Raw genomic sequence first — 15,754 nt, 5'->3', positions numbered from 1 at the left:
GCTGCATATTAACACCGAGAAGAAGAAAAGAGGGCGGGAGCCATAGTGACGTATTTCCGGTAACATGTCAGCCTTCTACTGAAACCTCATGGCTAAAGCTGCCGCATTTAAATCTATGTTTGTTCTCGTTACAGTTTTAATGATATCGTTTTAATGAGACAACACTAAGAGAGGTATGTTGTGTTTTCATTTCTAACATATTAGCGTTGTGTGTGAAACGCAAGATCACGAAAGGCTGTTAGTACCAGCAACATGTATGTTGGCTTGTGTTAGATGCTATCCTCAAGTCAAAGAAAACAGACCTAATGTTTAAATGCAGTCTATCCCAAACTAACGGATATTTACTGAATGAGAGTGCAGTTCACATGGCAGTAAAGATTGTGAATAAACCTTTGACTTGACTGTTTACTTAAAGTGTTAATACAGAGAAGTGTTTCTATTTGAATGGTTAGTTACAGTAAATAATGTGGGCATAATCAACTAACTACCCAAACACTTGTAGTACATTACATTATGAGGTTCTAAACCTATTCAAGTTCAAATACTTAAACCACAGTGAAAAATACCTCATGACACGTAAAAGTTCTGCATTTAAAAGCTACCTAAAGTAAAAGTATGTTGTTGCTATTATTATCAGGAAAAGGTACTTAAAGTATGATAAGTAAAAGTAACTTAAGTCATTCTGTAATAAAATGATCCAGTATGATGTTGGAATAATATCAAGGTTCAATGTGTTTATGGCATTTTACTGCTGCAGATGCTTTAGGTTGCACCAATTTTAATTTTTGTATTTTTTAACTTTTTAACTTTGTATTGCTATTTTATTTATATTTCTGAAATATATTGGACTGTTTATTAAAGTGTCTTAATTTCTCTTATGTACATTGCCTTGTGTTTTTTATGCTGCTGCAACGCAAACATTTCCCAAATTGGAATCAATAAAGTACCTATCTATCTATCTATCTATCTATATATATATACCGTTTCGTAGTTTAATCTTCAGCAATGTATTATACTCTGTTAAGTTCATTTAAGTATGTAAAGCACGGTCCTGTGAGGAACACATATCTAAAACTCCTCAAACAAACCTTCCTTTCTACAGATGGCAGGAGTTGTACCAGAGAAAAGTCGTGCCTTGAAGTTTGCAGAGAAGCAACTCCTGCGTCATGGCTGGGAACAGGGTAAGATACTCGGATCTCTTTTGTGTAACCTCTGAAAATGTCAGAGAGGTGGAGATTTCTAATTCAATCCACTCTCACGCTCAGGCAAAGGACTGGGGCGAGCTGAGGACGGCATATCAGAAGCTATCAAGGTCAAAATAAAATGTGGCAAAGGAGGGGTGAGTGACATTTCGTTTTATGCAGGGTTTTCTCTCATCACTTTCAACGGTGTGGTCCATGTTGTAGTCTCACACGGTGCTCTTTTCTACCAGGTTGGTCATAGGGAAGGGGACGAGTTCACCTTCCACTGGTGGGATCATGTCTTCAATAAAGCCTCTGCCAGCCTGCAGGTGGAGTCTGATCAGGTGAGTCCTACTTCGCATCATATTTTATTTTATATGTTGCATTGTTGGAGGAGCTCAGGTCAGAATCATTTCATTGCCATTTCTACACTGTAGCTTTGTATATGACAATAAGCCCTTTGAATCTTGAACAAATGCAATCAACAATCACCTGTACGCAGAACAACATGAAGGGACATTTTAACCTAAAGGTAGTGCGTGAAGTAGTCTTGGTATATTTATTTATTCAAGTGAATTGTCAGCTTTTGTAATTATACCTTGATGACACAATTACAAATAAGGCCAGGACGCATCTATTGTTTTTCCAACCCAGTTTAGATTTAACCACGCTCACGTCCGCATTACGCAAGCATCGACGCGGCTTTACGTCACAGCATCAACCTGGCGTTACATCCCTATGGTTACATCACTGCCTCACGCGGCACACCCACGAAATCTGAATCTGACAAGCGAGATACCGTCCTTTTAAACGCCGCATAATATACAATATAATAGTGCTTCTTTGTCAATATGACTGACGACCACACTTATGCAGTGCTGAGGAATGTTAATTCATCATTTAATATGAATTCCTGATGGATATAAGAGGGATACATTAGCAAACATCTGTATATATAGCCTATATATATATATAATGTTTCGTTTTTTTGTTTGTCATGTAACATATTAACGTTTTGACCTTCTGTTTAGGATGTATCTATTTAATATTTTATTTAAAGGTAGACATTTATAATATGTTAAAAATGTCTATTTTGTTATATAATACAACATATAACATTTATTTAAAAATAGACATTTATAATATGTTATAAATGTCTATTTTGTTGTATAATACAACATATAATATTTGACATTAATAACATATTAATGTATTGCCATGTAAAAATGAAACAACTGTCAGGTGGTGTTATTGATTATCTTTGCAAAAGAGCCCCCACCAATATTGATTTTGAAAAATATATTGTAATTGAAATATGGGAGCAAAAACAAAAGGGTAGAATTGATCATACCATATTATGTTATTATTGCAACTGTTTGTATTATATTGTGTTGTTTTGTTTATATATATATATATATATATTTATGTGTGTGTTTGTGTACAAATGAATTAATATAAAGTGTATATATGTGAGTGTGTGTTTATAAATGAATGAATACATCTGTGTGTATAAATGAATAAATACATGTGTGAGTACATATAAGTGTGTGTTTATATATATATATATATATATATATATATATATATATTAAATGAATAAATGTGTGTATATATATATATATAAAATAGAATCATTAAATAATGCTGTCAGATAAATGAAGTACACAGTAATAGTCAAGGTTATATTCAATATTCTGCACTTACACCAGCTGATAAGATATTTAAAACGTTTTAAACGACATTTGAGGATACACAGAGGCTATTTATAGATGATAAAACACCAGTAATACAATCCTCTTCCATATGGCTTTGATTATAGGATCGTTTACGTCAACAAATCCTTTGGAAAGACAAAAAACAACTATTCAATATCCTGCTTTACCGCGACCGCTAAACTGCCGAAGATGAAGTCTATGACGCTATCGCGTAGAGCTACGTCGATCCTTGCGTAATGCGGAAGTGGGCGTGGTTAAATCTAAACTGGGTTGGAAAAACGATAGATGCGGCCAGGACAGTTTTGGCTGATGGTTGGAGTACCTTCCAGTCCTCCCGCTGCACCACTGGGTGTAGAAGAAGTTACCCTTTAATCTACCTTTTAGTCACTTTCTACAACAGCTGATTACTTCCTCATTTCTTGTATATTAGTTAATTCAGCTGGTTTAATCGTCGACAGAAAGTAATGTGTTTTCTGTGCTATCCAGAACGGTACCAAGTTGAAGAAGACCGTGGAGGAAGATGAAGACTTGGGGATGATCTCCAATAAGAAGCCACGAAAAGCCACGCTAGCAAGAGACAAACTTTATGGATGCTTTGTCAAGGTACTTTTGTTCTTTCTTGGCTGTATAATAATGGGTAATTGATACTCAACACCTATGGCACATAATAAGCTACACAGAAATACTTCAAAGAATTGTTAGTTTTGATCTTTTCATGGAATTTGTTGATGACAAAAAAGAAATCACCAGACTAGTCCTTTACGGTACGTCTACACAGCAGCTTCAGTGTGAGAAAAAGTTTTTAGAGAGTACTTGTCCATGGACAAGTGAGTTTGGCAATTTACTTGTCCGAATACATTTTTCACTTGTCCAGAATGGACACAAATTGGGGCCACTGGAATCTTCTTCTTCTCCATCGTATTTTACATTTTCCCACGGTTTTACGACACCGCTAACGTAAGTGAGCGGTGAGATTTTACTGCATCACACATAGGGTTGGGTATCGTTTGGATTTTAACGATTCCGGTTCTGCTTTTCGATTCCAGTCATTTTCGGTTCTCGATTCCGGTTCTTTGAGAGGGTAAAAATAAGTCCCATGAAAAACTGGGATAAAAATATATTTATGAAAACATTAAGTCAAATCTGTATTCCTATTTACAAATCACTTCATACTGTTTAATCTATTACGGTTATTGAATACAATTATATAAAAATAATCTCTGCATTGTTTATTTAGTTTTAAGTGGTGCAGTTTGAGAATGTACAATTGGCCCAGTCTCCTCTGATGTTACACTGCAACCTGCCTGTGAGACAGAGTCCAACCACACATGTTCAACGCATAGGCCTTATAATAATAATAATAATAATAATAATAATATATTATATTTATAGCCTATAGGCCTAGCGCTTTTCTACAACTCAAAGACGCTTGCACGCTTACACATGTCCTGCAATACACATGCTGCAGCTGCCCAGCTGCTCACTGTTTGTAAAAGTAAATAAATAGTATTTTCATTTCAATAATGTACTTTCTATACCCTGCTTCATAAACAATACTGACATCCCTTTGCTCCTCCGAGTCTGGGGGTCCGGGGATGTGAGGAAAGCGCTAGGACACAGGGAGGCTGCTTCACTTCATAAATGAAATGGCGGTCAATATTAACAACACAGGAGCTAAAACGCTTAATAACCTTCATTACGCGTTAAAGAAAGAACATAAGAAAGTTTGACAAAGATGAGGCTGTTAAACGGGCAGCAGATCCGCTGTGTGTAGAAAGAGAGAGAGAGAGAGACGCTGAGCCGCACCGTGCAGCGATCAGCTGATACGGAGCATAGACTAGAGAGAGCTGCGGTCCGCGGGGCTCGGCCTCCTTTCCTCACAACTCTTATCAATCCCGGGGCCGGCCAATTGTTATTTCTTGTTCCTACTCGGAACCGAGTTTTGCTTCCCAACTCTGCCACTGTGCTACACTTCCCGCCCCGCCCCCGTCTAACTGTACAGACAGCGGCGAGATGCATTTCCTTAGGAATCGACAAGCAGAACCGAAACTAACATTTCTAAACGAACAATGGTGGACACGTACAATTTGCGAATGAGTTCTGCCTTTTGTAAACTGAATTTATCAATAATTTTTCAATAAATCAGGGCGAAAAACGTCACTTGTCCGCCGGACAAGTCAATTGAAAGATCTACTTGTCCGATATTGTAAATAACACGTCCCGGACGGTGGACGTGTACTTTTTCGCACACTGAGCTTTAAAAAAATCTTCCAACGCTTCTCTGCTCATTGACTTTGAATGGGGGTGACGTCACTTTGCCTCGCTTTTCGCCAAACTGCATTGTGGGGAAGCAAAGCGAAGATTTCCAGGATTTTCAGGATTCAAAAGTTGAGCAATGTTCAACTTTTGAAGCTGAGCTGGAAGCGTCAGCCAATCAAATCCCGTTTATGCAAATCTGACAGTACAAGCGCTAGCCAATCAAACCGCGTGCAAGCTGGGAGAGCCACCAGACCGCAGTTCATTTTCTCATATTCCAAACGAGAAATGACGGTAGCAAATCACCCGGTTCTTTACGACCAGAACTATTTACCGGGATACAAACCGGAGGAACCAGGCATGGAGGGAGGTGGCAGAGACAGTGGGTGAAACTGGTAGGTTTTCGCCTGTTTGGGGAGTTTATATATATATATATATATATATATATATATATATATATATATATATATATATATATATTGCTCGCATAAAATCTCCGGGGTTTTTTGCTTTGCATGTCGGGGGCGGAGCGGGAGGGAGATTCATGTGATTGGTTGTTTGTCGCGTTGCTCGCAAAAAATCCCAAAGCTCTCAGACACGCCCAGCTCCAAGATCTTTCAAGATTTTTTCAAAGCTGTGTGGACGTACCGTTACTGTTTCAAACATGCTGAAATGTGAGACATTTACAGACACATTTCTATGCTTTTATGGTGGGTCCCTATGTGACTGGTTCTGGTCTGAACTGACATTGACTTTCTTTGTTTTTGCGTGCTACTCTCTCTCAGTCGTCCACGTTGCTGTCGGGTCAGAAGCAGCCGGAGCTGAAGCCGAAGCCTTCCAGCTCCGACGACAGCAGCAGCTCAGAGGAGGACGACGAGAAGTTGGATCTCTCCAGCACCACAATGTAAGGACCTCCTCTGATGCAGCCTTTGATGACATGTATCATCATTTGTTATCAATGTCTTTATCACAGTTAACGTGACTACATCTACTAAGCTCTAGATCTTTTTTGTTATTTAGTGTGGAGGTGTTATTCGTGTCATTTCTTTACAATCGATCAGGTTTTATTAACTATCTGATGTTATTATTCATTTGCAAAACAGGCTGTCTGATGCTGATCTAATGAAAGCTTGTGGAGGACGCACAGCACACAAGTAAGTTCCTTCATAATATTCTGAACCAAGTTTTATGTCATATTTCAGGATACTTAAGTTAAAGGTCCCATGGCCATTTCTACTGATCATAATTCCATTGTTGAGGTCTACTAGAATAGATTTAAATTGTTCAATGTTCCAAACTCAAATTGGTTTCTCATACAGCGTCTCTGTAAAGTATGTGTATTCACTCACACGTTCACCTGCACGCCTTGTTGGAGCTCCTGTCCCCCCCCCCCCCCCCCCTCCCCCTGTGAGCCCACTGTGCTCTGATTGGTCCACCACCGTTACAGCGGAACATCAGTGATTATGTGTTACAACGGCGTTAGCAACCAGGAAATGACACCAGTAATGACAAACAGATGAAAATGCTGCGTGGGGTCTGGGTGCCGTGTTGGCGGGACGTTGCGGGCTCACTGCTGGAGCGGACAGTGTGAGCTGGCTTGCTGGTGTGGTTTCCTGGTTGCTGCGTGGGGAGACAGCGGGACACGGGCCTCGACGTGTCCCGCTGTCTCAGGCTGAGTCCAGGCAGAGAAATCCGCGGAGCTGCAGTTGAGAAAAATAATGGTGTGTGAGGAGCTCCGCGGATTGGTCCATTTGGACGGATTGGTCCATTTGGACGGATTGGCCCATTTGGATCGTCGTTACGTCGCTTGGTTCCCGGAAGAGAAAAAAGCAAATGTCCAACGAGGCGTTCCGGAGCAGCATAGACAGGTCTTTTCTGTGTTAGAGCTTTACTCGCTACAGGGTGTACTTTGAGGGTTTGTAACTTTGCAGACATGCAGAAAAAGCGGAGACGGGTAATAACCGGAAAAGCATGACATGGGACCTTTAATATTTATAATGAAGCTCATCTCTGAAGCATTTTCTTTTTCTTTTTTCAGAGGAGCGCGACATGGCTTTACAATGAGCGCCAAGTTGGCCAGACTAGAGCAGCAGGAGGCCGTGTTCATGGCTAAGTGGGGCAAGAAGACCCAACCAGTCAGTGCTCCACCTGTTTGTGTTACACCGACTGCACCGACCTCCAAGTCAGCTGAGAAGCAGGAGGAGGCAGTAGAGGACTCTCACAGAAAAAAGGAGTCCACTGAGAATGTTCAAGAGCCAAAAGATGCATCTGAAAGCACTGAAACAGATGTTAAACCCAAAAAGAAGAAGAAGAAGAAAAAGAAAAAGAGAGCCACTGAGGAAATAAGGGATACCGTTTCAACTGAAGTGGATGTGATCTGTGCAGGAAACGGTGAAGCAGAACTTTCTCAAACAACAAAGAGGAAACATAAAAAAAAGAGAAGGGATGCAGAGCAAAATGATGAAACGCCTTCACCTGCAGCAGAGAGCGAGAGTCCAGAGGAGGCTGCTGAGCTGCACACTGACCGAGAGGTGAAGAAGAAGAAGAAGTCTTCCAAACAGCACAGAGAAAGTGCTGAGGAAGACGAGGGTCACGATACAGAGCAGGACCGCGCTCCTAAAACCACAAAAAATCAAAAGGCTGCTGATTTATTTGAGGAAGTAAAGGAGGAAGAAGCGAGAGTGAAGCAGAAAAGAAAAAAGTGCAAAAAGGACAAGTCAACAATAGATGACGATACAAAGTTCGAGGAGGAACTTCCCCCAAAGAAGAAGAAAAAGAAGAAATCAAAAGAGTAGTAAATTGATTTAAACGTTGGGACATAGATCATTATTTGTCTAGCTTACCTTTTGAATGGGAAGTTATGTGCCAAACTTCCGGATCCGATTGGAGAATATCTTTCTAATTCAGACTTGAAACCAGATAATGACCTCCATCAGTATTGCATGCAAATAGGTTTCTCCATCAGTATTGTCTGATGAATTTATGATGTTCCAGAAATAACTGAGCTTATAAGGTATATGTAGTAATGTGCTGAGGATGCAGACTTTGTAAGACTGTTGATTTGGATACAACATGAAATGTGTTCATTTGAGTCAGTCAGGTCTTTTAATTTGATGCTACAGGTCATTCATTTGGAGAGTCAGTGCTCTACTAAGAGACGCAGTGTTCAAGCCAAACGTTTCCAAACGTAAACATAACAAATAGCAGGCGTGGATGTGTGTAAGATGGGACATGCAACTAATTAGAGCTCGAAAAGCTAATGGTAAGCTGCCTGTGTGGACACTATGTCAAATATGCATTTGGTTGAAAATATATATTAAATGTAAGGAATTCAGTGAAACTTAATGCAACATGAATTTACTCTTCTTAATGGTGTTTGAGAAGTGTGTCATTATTTTATCGACAAAACATCGAAGTACACAGATGAAGCTTTTTGTATTCCATGAAATTCTGAACTTTGTATGCAAATTAAATGACACAATGCTTCAAACTGAACAACTTTGTATTTGTTCGATGTGCTGGACTGATGCTGCTATTTGTATCTTGGCCCTTTCATTGCTCCGGTTCATTATCTGACTTTTATACCCAGAAAATACCAGAAATCTTTAAGCCTTTTTTCTTTATAAAATCTGAGTCACACCTGATTATAGAAAAGGGAAGTTTGAGAGGGGAAGGACATAAGGTTGTGTCAACAAGGTACTTCTATGTCTAAAACATCTTTATCATACCGTTATCATTATCAGAAAAAAGGCCTTTTATTAGCTGCAAAAAAAAGTGATGTGAAATATTTGTAGAACATAACTTTACATGATACACGCAGCTGCATTCTTTAAATGATTACCTATAATAAAGGTTAACAATTGAATGAAGAATAATAGCAGTTGGATACAACAGACCGACTGATGTAACAAAACAAACTTTAATACCAAAACATACAACAATATAAAACATCGGTGTGAATAAAAGGGCATATATGTAAAAAAACAAAACACAACTTTCGGGACATGTATGTAACACCAGAAACTTTTGAGTGCACAACATGCAGCAAGACGACCGCAGGAACAAACATGAGTTGCAAAAGCTTTCAAATGTTTGGTGAAGACGTCGCGGAAAGTTTTAAGGAGTTTGTGTTTCAGATCATTGGAGGGAACACTTCACATGTTCCAACCACCTTACAGGCTTTGATTTCTCCTTTGAGAGTTACTACAACCATGACGGTGGTTTGTCATCATTAAGATCTCTAGGTTTAGTTTCACCTTCAGTCAACATAGATATGTTTACACAAACATTAAAGCTAATAAAATGCATTTTAGAAACATACTCACTTTTTGAAACATTGGTGCAGGTTTCAGAAAGATGAACACTTACATACTAAGTCATACATTTAGGAACGTTAACATTGTTCTTTTGAATAAAGTAAATCCTGCATTTTGCACATTTCTGCTCCATGCTACCCCTTTTGAACTCAGCACAACTCTCCACTTTGAATATAGTATATACTGTAACTATTGTCCTATTTTATTACATTTGACCTACACAACTATATTTTGTGTGAATATTGTCTTTATTTTGTATTTGTTGCAATAGTCTTAGCTTTTATAATTGTACTATTTTTTTCATTTATTTTTTGTTTACGTATTCTTCTTTCTGTGTCTCTGAATGCACCTCTTATACCAAAGCAAATTCCTCGTATGTATCAACCTACTTGGTAATAAAAATGATTCTGATCAAAAAGTTATTATTTTAAAATTGTGTGAATTTTCGTCTTTTTTCCAAATGTAAAAGTTAATAAAAATACGTTTGAAAACATACTCACTTTTTGAAACAGTGGTACAGGTTTCAAAAAGAATGAACACGTATATACTAAATCATTATTTTTCCAAATTGGTAATGCTACAGTTAGGGAAATGCAGTTCTGCCAACAACATGAAAAGCTACTTGCTCACATCACAGCATTAACTAGTTAGACCTTAACTAGGACGTCGCTCTCACAGATGAATTTGTTTTGCATCTTACAGTCTGCTGGATCCCAACTGGCTGTCACATTCCTCCCAGGGATCATCAGTGCACACCGGCCTGGGTTTCCAAAGCTCTCCCTTAGCCAGTACCTTCAAACACACAGCATGGATATCAGTACCTTTAATTATATTACTGCCTGTCAAGGAGGAAGTATTTAGAACCTTTACTTAAGTGAGAATACTAATAAACACCATAGAAATGTTGCAGGTCCTGCATTGGAAATGGTAATTAGCTGAACATATGTAAGTTTAATCAGGAAAATGTAATTTTAGATTAAAAGTAAAAATACCAATGCATACCAATCCCCCTATAACTGCTTGTATATTATATTTGTTTTTATCATTAAACATGTTTGAAGCCTAAACAAGACATATTTTTGCTTTAAAAACCATGCAATTGGTTGACTAATTGAGATTTGTTTCTAACATATTTTGTAATATTTCTATATAGTTGCTCTTATTTTACATCTTAATTTTTCTGACTATGTATGCACAACTATACACCAAAGCACATGTTGTGTGTAAACCTCAGTGGTGATAAACCAGATGCACTGCCTTGCTTTTCTGAACAACCTTTTATATGTTTCTAAAAAACACCTTAACATCATATGTTTCTTGTCATGAGTGTGTTAGGCTAACATTTGTAAATTCAATTGTATATTGAAAATAAATCTCTCTTACCCTAGAGTGTCATTACGTCCATCAATCCAACCCCAGTCTTTGTTATTAGTTGTATTCAACCCGAGCCAGTATCCATGAAACTTATCGAAGTAACACTTTGTGTGATTACTGATGAATTCCTGTAAGTCGTACAGAGAGAGATCATCAGAAGCATGCACAGTGTAATAGATTACAACTTTTCCCATTACACTTTGGATGTAAATGTATGTTTTAAGTTCTATTGCTAGGTCTGAATGTTCATGTTATGTCTACATTTCAATTGAAACACAAATAAAAACTTGATTAACTTTGGCTGCATGCTGTTAGAGCTCACCTGTTCATGCAGACTATCGATAACAACCAGATCTGCAGCTTTGTTTCTGCAAAGCGTTTGGCTCTCTGGCGCTGTCATCCAAGGAGAATTTTCATTGTAAAACAGGTAGCACTTCTCCTCAAACTGAATCCAGTCTTTCAAGCACGGCTGACACTCTGCATTCATGAAAGAAAAAAAAAGGATAAGTTCAAATCTTTTCTTTTAAAAACACACAAACAGAAACAAAGATATAGGAAATTGAAAAGGATGCTCACAAAAAAGATAATGAATGTGCTTTCTGTTGCAGTTTGAATAAACCACAGGCGTTTTCAATACCTCTCCGCTAACTCGACAACCTAATAAAATGATGCGGTTTATTTTACAGTTTTATTTTATCCAACTCAAAATGTGTTGCTGGTAAAACCTTCAAGTCGACAACTGTCTTTAGATGCATAGGGGAATATTGTGATACATTCAGGGCCATTGTACTCTTCATTATCCCAACGTCCTTCTAAAAAAAATGGCTTGTATTTTAAGATGAAGAACATACTGGTGCGTCAACATAGCACGATGCACCTACCTTTATCTGGGCAGTAGTCGTAAACGGGGAAGGTGTCAAACCTCAGGATGATTGACAGCGTCCAGTTCAGGTTTTCAGTGACTCTGCTCAGCTGCTCCGTCTCTCGCTCTAAGAGGTTTCTCTCCGTTATCAGCTGCTCATTTTCTGCTGTGAGGACGCTGAGGTTTGATTTCTGCTTTGTCATCAACACACTGACTGTGGCGAGAATGAGAAGTACACATCAAACACTCAGACAAAAAACTGTGGTGCATTCCCTGTTATAAGAGAAGCCTTATTTTCCATACAGTGTTTTTGTAGACTGATTTTCTACCCAACTTACTTTCCATATTTTATAGTCTTTAAAGATCATATTAAAACAGAGAAAACATTCTAAAGTGTTATTGTCATATCCACTGTTAACCAGTTCAGTTTTTGTCAATGAATGTCTAGTAGATAGTCTCCTACAACAAGGCAACATACCTTTATAACATAAATACATAAATAAAACAGTCCAAGAGACAAAATGGAGCAAGCAGAATGCAGGCATAAGACACATATAGACATTTCAATTGAAATAAAATATATATTTAAATCTAATGAATACTGTATACTGTAATATTATACAATAAATAATAATAATAATAATAATAATAATAATAATAATAATATACATATGTGGAAAAAAAATATGTGTGTATTAGATCTAACTGAACAATCATAACGAAAATAAAATTGATGACTGATATTTAAACAACAGCAGGCACAAATCTGAGAAATCTGAACTCACATGAAATAGCAATACCAACCCACACGGACTCAGCTGGTCTAAAATATATTAAAGCTGCCATGATTTGTTGACATGAAACTCACAGTAGACGATGGCACTGATGCTCGCCACCAAGAGGAAACACAGTATCCCCAAACACACCGCCAGCAAGTGAGAGTGAGAGCATGCAGCTGCTTCACCATCTGCTTGTAATGAGACAAATCATACTTCAATCACAGTTGTAATTATAACCAAGTGATATCAACGTGATGATGGGTGCACAGAAAATACATTTGTGATTTTGTAATACACTGTTGTCTCTTTTTCTTCAGATTAAATTATTGACATTTACGAGCACAAAACAAATCCCTTATCACCAACATGATAACGTCTATAACCATCCAGGACATATTAAAGATTATTGATGTATTTTAGGCGCTTTTAATTTAGCAAATTGATTTGATACAGAAAAACGTCCATGTTTCCATTACAAAATGTTACAGGACAAAAGTAGCTTTCTTTCATTATCAAGTGTTAAGTCTTATAGGGTTGCCAACTTTGGGTACCTGGCTGGAGTGAGATTTTGATATCATGGGTTTAATTACACATATGCGCACTAAATGACTGCTATTGTGTCAGTAGCGGGACCTTAGCATATAGGATATATATATACAATATATACAAATACACAATATTGGACACAGACTATAAAGGGCACAAAGTTTCATTCACTAATGAAAGACAAACACATGTTTGTTTCCACTGTTTTATTGTGTGCATATGGCGATTCATTGACTTATCGTACGATAAATAAAAATGAACGCGATACATTGTCATTTACATGAGGATGTGACTAGCAGTTTGAAAGGATATACTTGAATTATTATTATATATTATCATTATGTCAGTGGTCTAAAATGGTCATACAACGGTGCCGACAATCTTATCGTTTATCGCAATAATTTCCGGGAAAATGTATCCAACAAAATTAATTATCGTGAGAGGCCTATACATGAAACACACAGACACAAACAAATCTACAGACTTACTCTAAACTGCCAAATATATTAATTAACACACTCTCACTCTCACTCTTTGAATCTATTTTGGTATAGTAGAACAATAAGCACCAGACACTTTTTTATAATTTCTACTGGATTTTAGATCTGCGCATGCGCAATACGGGTCGGGGGTTGACCAACCGGCTCCCACTGCTCTGCTGTCTGTTAACGTTGTTAAGAGTGGTGGGGGCGGGGAGGGAGCGGATCGACAGCTTGAGCAGCTGTCAACCCAACATTGTAAATAACCAACCAAAAACGATCGCCGGTTCATCTTGTTTTTGGCGTGAGAATAGTTTGGGCAGCGTGAGAGCGTGAGATTGAGAGTGAAAGCATGTGTCACACGCCAGATGCGTGAGAGTTGGCAACCCTGGTACTACTTTACAAACAAGTAAATAATATGTTTTCGTTTATGAGGTTGTAAAACTTTACTGGTGAAATAAAAACTGTTTTTATAGCTCACTTGGTACTGTAGAAGCAGACCCCGAAGGTTTTACTTCGGAAATAGTTGGGTCCTCTTTTCTTTCTGGACAGCAGAATAACAACACGAGGACACAAAGAAACAACTGGATTAATATGAATGATTCTTCACTCCAATACATTAACATGTCTTGTGTTAATAATGGTAAAGCACTTTCTGTTGATAATTGACGTCAATGTCCATTCCAAGCGTTATAGGATGGGACACTTAAAGAGGTCAAATATTATAAATTATTTCTTTCAATGGTGGTGGTGCTGCACGTCAAACAGTTTTCGATATTACATCAGAGAGGACAGAAGAATTAAGTACGTATCATTTGGAAATCATAGTGTTTTTGCTGTCTTGAGTAAGCCTCTTTTTTGTTGCATCGTGTTTGGATGTACCCTAGACTGTGTATCTCATTTGGACACCTGTGTGATCCTTTTTGTCGATTGTTTAAAGAGATTTAACAACTTCCGGAAGATGCATTTGCTGCTTTGGTGCTTGTTTCACTTTCAAATTCCTGCAGCAACACTATGGAGAAAATCAATTACTTGAAATTGTGGTGTTGATAAAAGTAAATTAAACTTGTATGTACGATAATGTGCATCATAGAAGTGACATTACTTTACATTTCAAACTTTGTGTTCATTCACAGAGCTTTTGAAATCTTGCAAACGAGTGAAAACAACTTATTTATGTGACTAGAACAGTTTGATTCTCCCACACAGAACCCTTAAATAGATATTAAAAAGTCTACACTTTTAATAGAGCAACAGTCCCTTACCTTTTGGAGCTGCACGTACATCTCTAAAAACAACCGTAGAATACTCGATTTCTTCCTCCATCCTTAAAAGTCAAAGATCAGCGTATGGTTCAGACAATGAGATTGAGAGTGTGACTGAAAACATTTTCAAACAAAGTAGAGGTTCCTCTTCCCCTTTACACTCTGTTTATTGCAACCTATCAGTTTTTTGATTACTTCAAACAGAGAGGTTGGAGCTTCATCTTTGGGGCATTAATTACACAAGATGTTCCTATTTAATTAATGTGTGTTTTCAGAAGTACCTCAGCTGCTGTAACAACCAAATGTACACACTGTTGCGAAACAGGAAGTTGACACATTTAAACTGTATCTCTTACTGAAGTTCACCTTTTAACTTGTCAGGTTCATCATCTGGTTATGGTTACTGATAATCAGGGTTACAATACACATCATTGATGAGATGAAATCACTTATTGTCACCATGCTAAAAAAAAGGCTTGCAATATTCTGCTTTTTTGATGTTGTCAACAATTTGTTGGCCTTTCCTCCCCTGTCTGTCGAACACTCTGCCCAAACACCATTGGTTTCTACGGACTAAATAAATATGATTGCTCAGAATCAGTGGTAGACATCACAAAAGTCAGTATATTATACACAAGTATTGTACATAAGGACTTTTCTGAAATATTTGTACTTTACTCCACTTCATTTGAAAGATGAAAGACATACATTTTATACCGCTACCTTTATTTATACACTCCCAGTTATAAAACAGGCATAACAATGATATGATGATATTTATATGGTATAATGCAGTACTGACAAACTGTGAACAGTAAAATACTCCTAAACAAATATAAAAACAGGATAACATAATAAACATAGAAATATAATACTGTGAGAAGGTTAATTATGCAACAAGTACTTTTACATTTGATACTTGAAGTACATTTAGCAGATAAAACTTCTGTACTATATTATTCTGAAACGGGTCATTGTGCA

At 37.6% G+C, this 15,754-nt stretch overlaps 2 protein-coding genes across 3 annotated transcripts; one reads left to right on the top strand and one right to left on the bottom strand.

Moving 5' to 3' along the window:
• Positions 1–18: 18 nt before the first annotated feature.
• On the top strand, positions 19–8,650 carry gpatch4 (G patch domain containing 4). The gene is made up of 8 exons (XM_079693910.1): positions 19–173; positions 1,103–1,181; positions 1,266–1,339; positions 1,433–1,525; positions 3,383–3,499; positions 5,938–6,056; positions 6,256–6,306; positions 7,191–8,650. Exons 2-8 carry the CDS (start codon positions 1,103–1,105, stop codon positions 7,945–7,947), a joined length of 1,290 nt encoding a protein of 429 aa, XP_079550036.1. The 5' UTR covers positions 19–173; the 3' UTR covers positions 7,948–8,650.
• A 402-nt stretch (positions 8,651–9,052) lies between these two features.
• On the bottom strand, positions 9,053–14,911 carry LOC307047166 (uncharacterized protein). Of its 2 annotated transcripts, none has more exons than XM_079693911.1 (7): positions 14,774–14,911; positions 13,990–14,052; positions 12,573–12,674; positions 11,724–11,918; positions 11,165–11,319; positions 10,852–10,970; positions 9,053–10,260 (listed from the first exon to the last, which is right to left on the bottom strand). In XM_079693911.1, exons 1-7 carry the CDS (start codon positions 14,832–14,834, stop codon positions 10,116–10,118), a joined length of 840 nt encoding a protein of 279 aa, XP_079550037.1. In that variant the 5' UTR covers positions 14,835–14,911; the 3' UTR covers positions 9,053–10,115. The 2 variants fall into 2 exon arrangements, with proteins under 2 accessions (XP_079550037.1, XP_079550038.1); XM_079693912.1 differs by having other exon boundaries at positions 12,573–12,671.
• Between the last annotated feature and the right edge of the window lie 843 nt (positions 14,912–15,754).

The sequence above is a fragment of the Notothenia rossii genome (assembly GCF_949606895.1).
Source record: "Notothenia rossii genome assembly, chromosome: 7".
NCBI lineage: Eukaryota > Metazoa > Chordata > Actinopteri > Perciformes > Nototheniidae > Notothenia > Notothenia rossii.
Note: the sequence above shows the minus strand (reverse complement) of the source record. Positions and strands in the feature narration are given on the sequence as shown.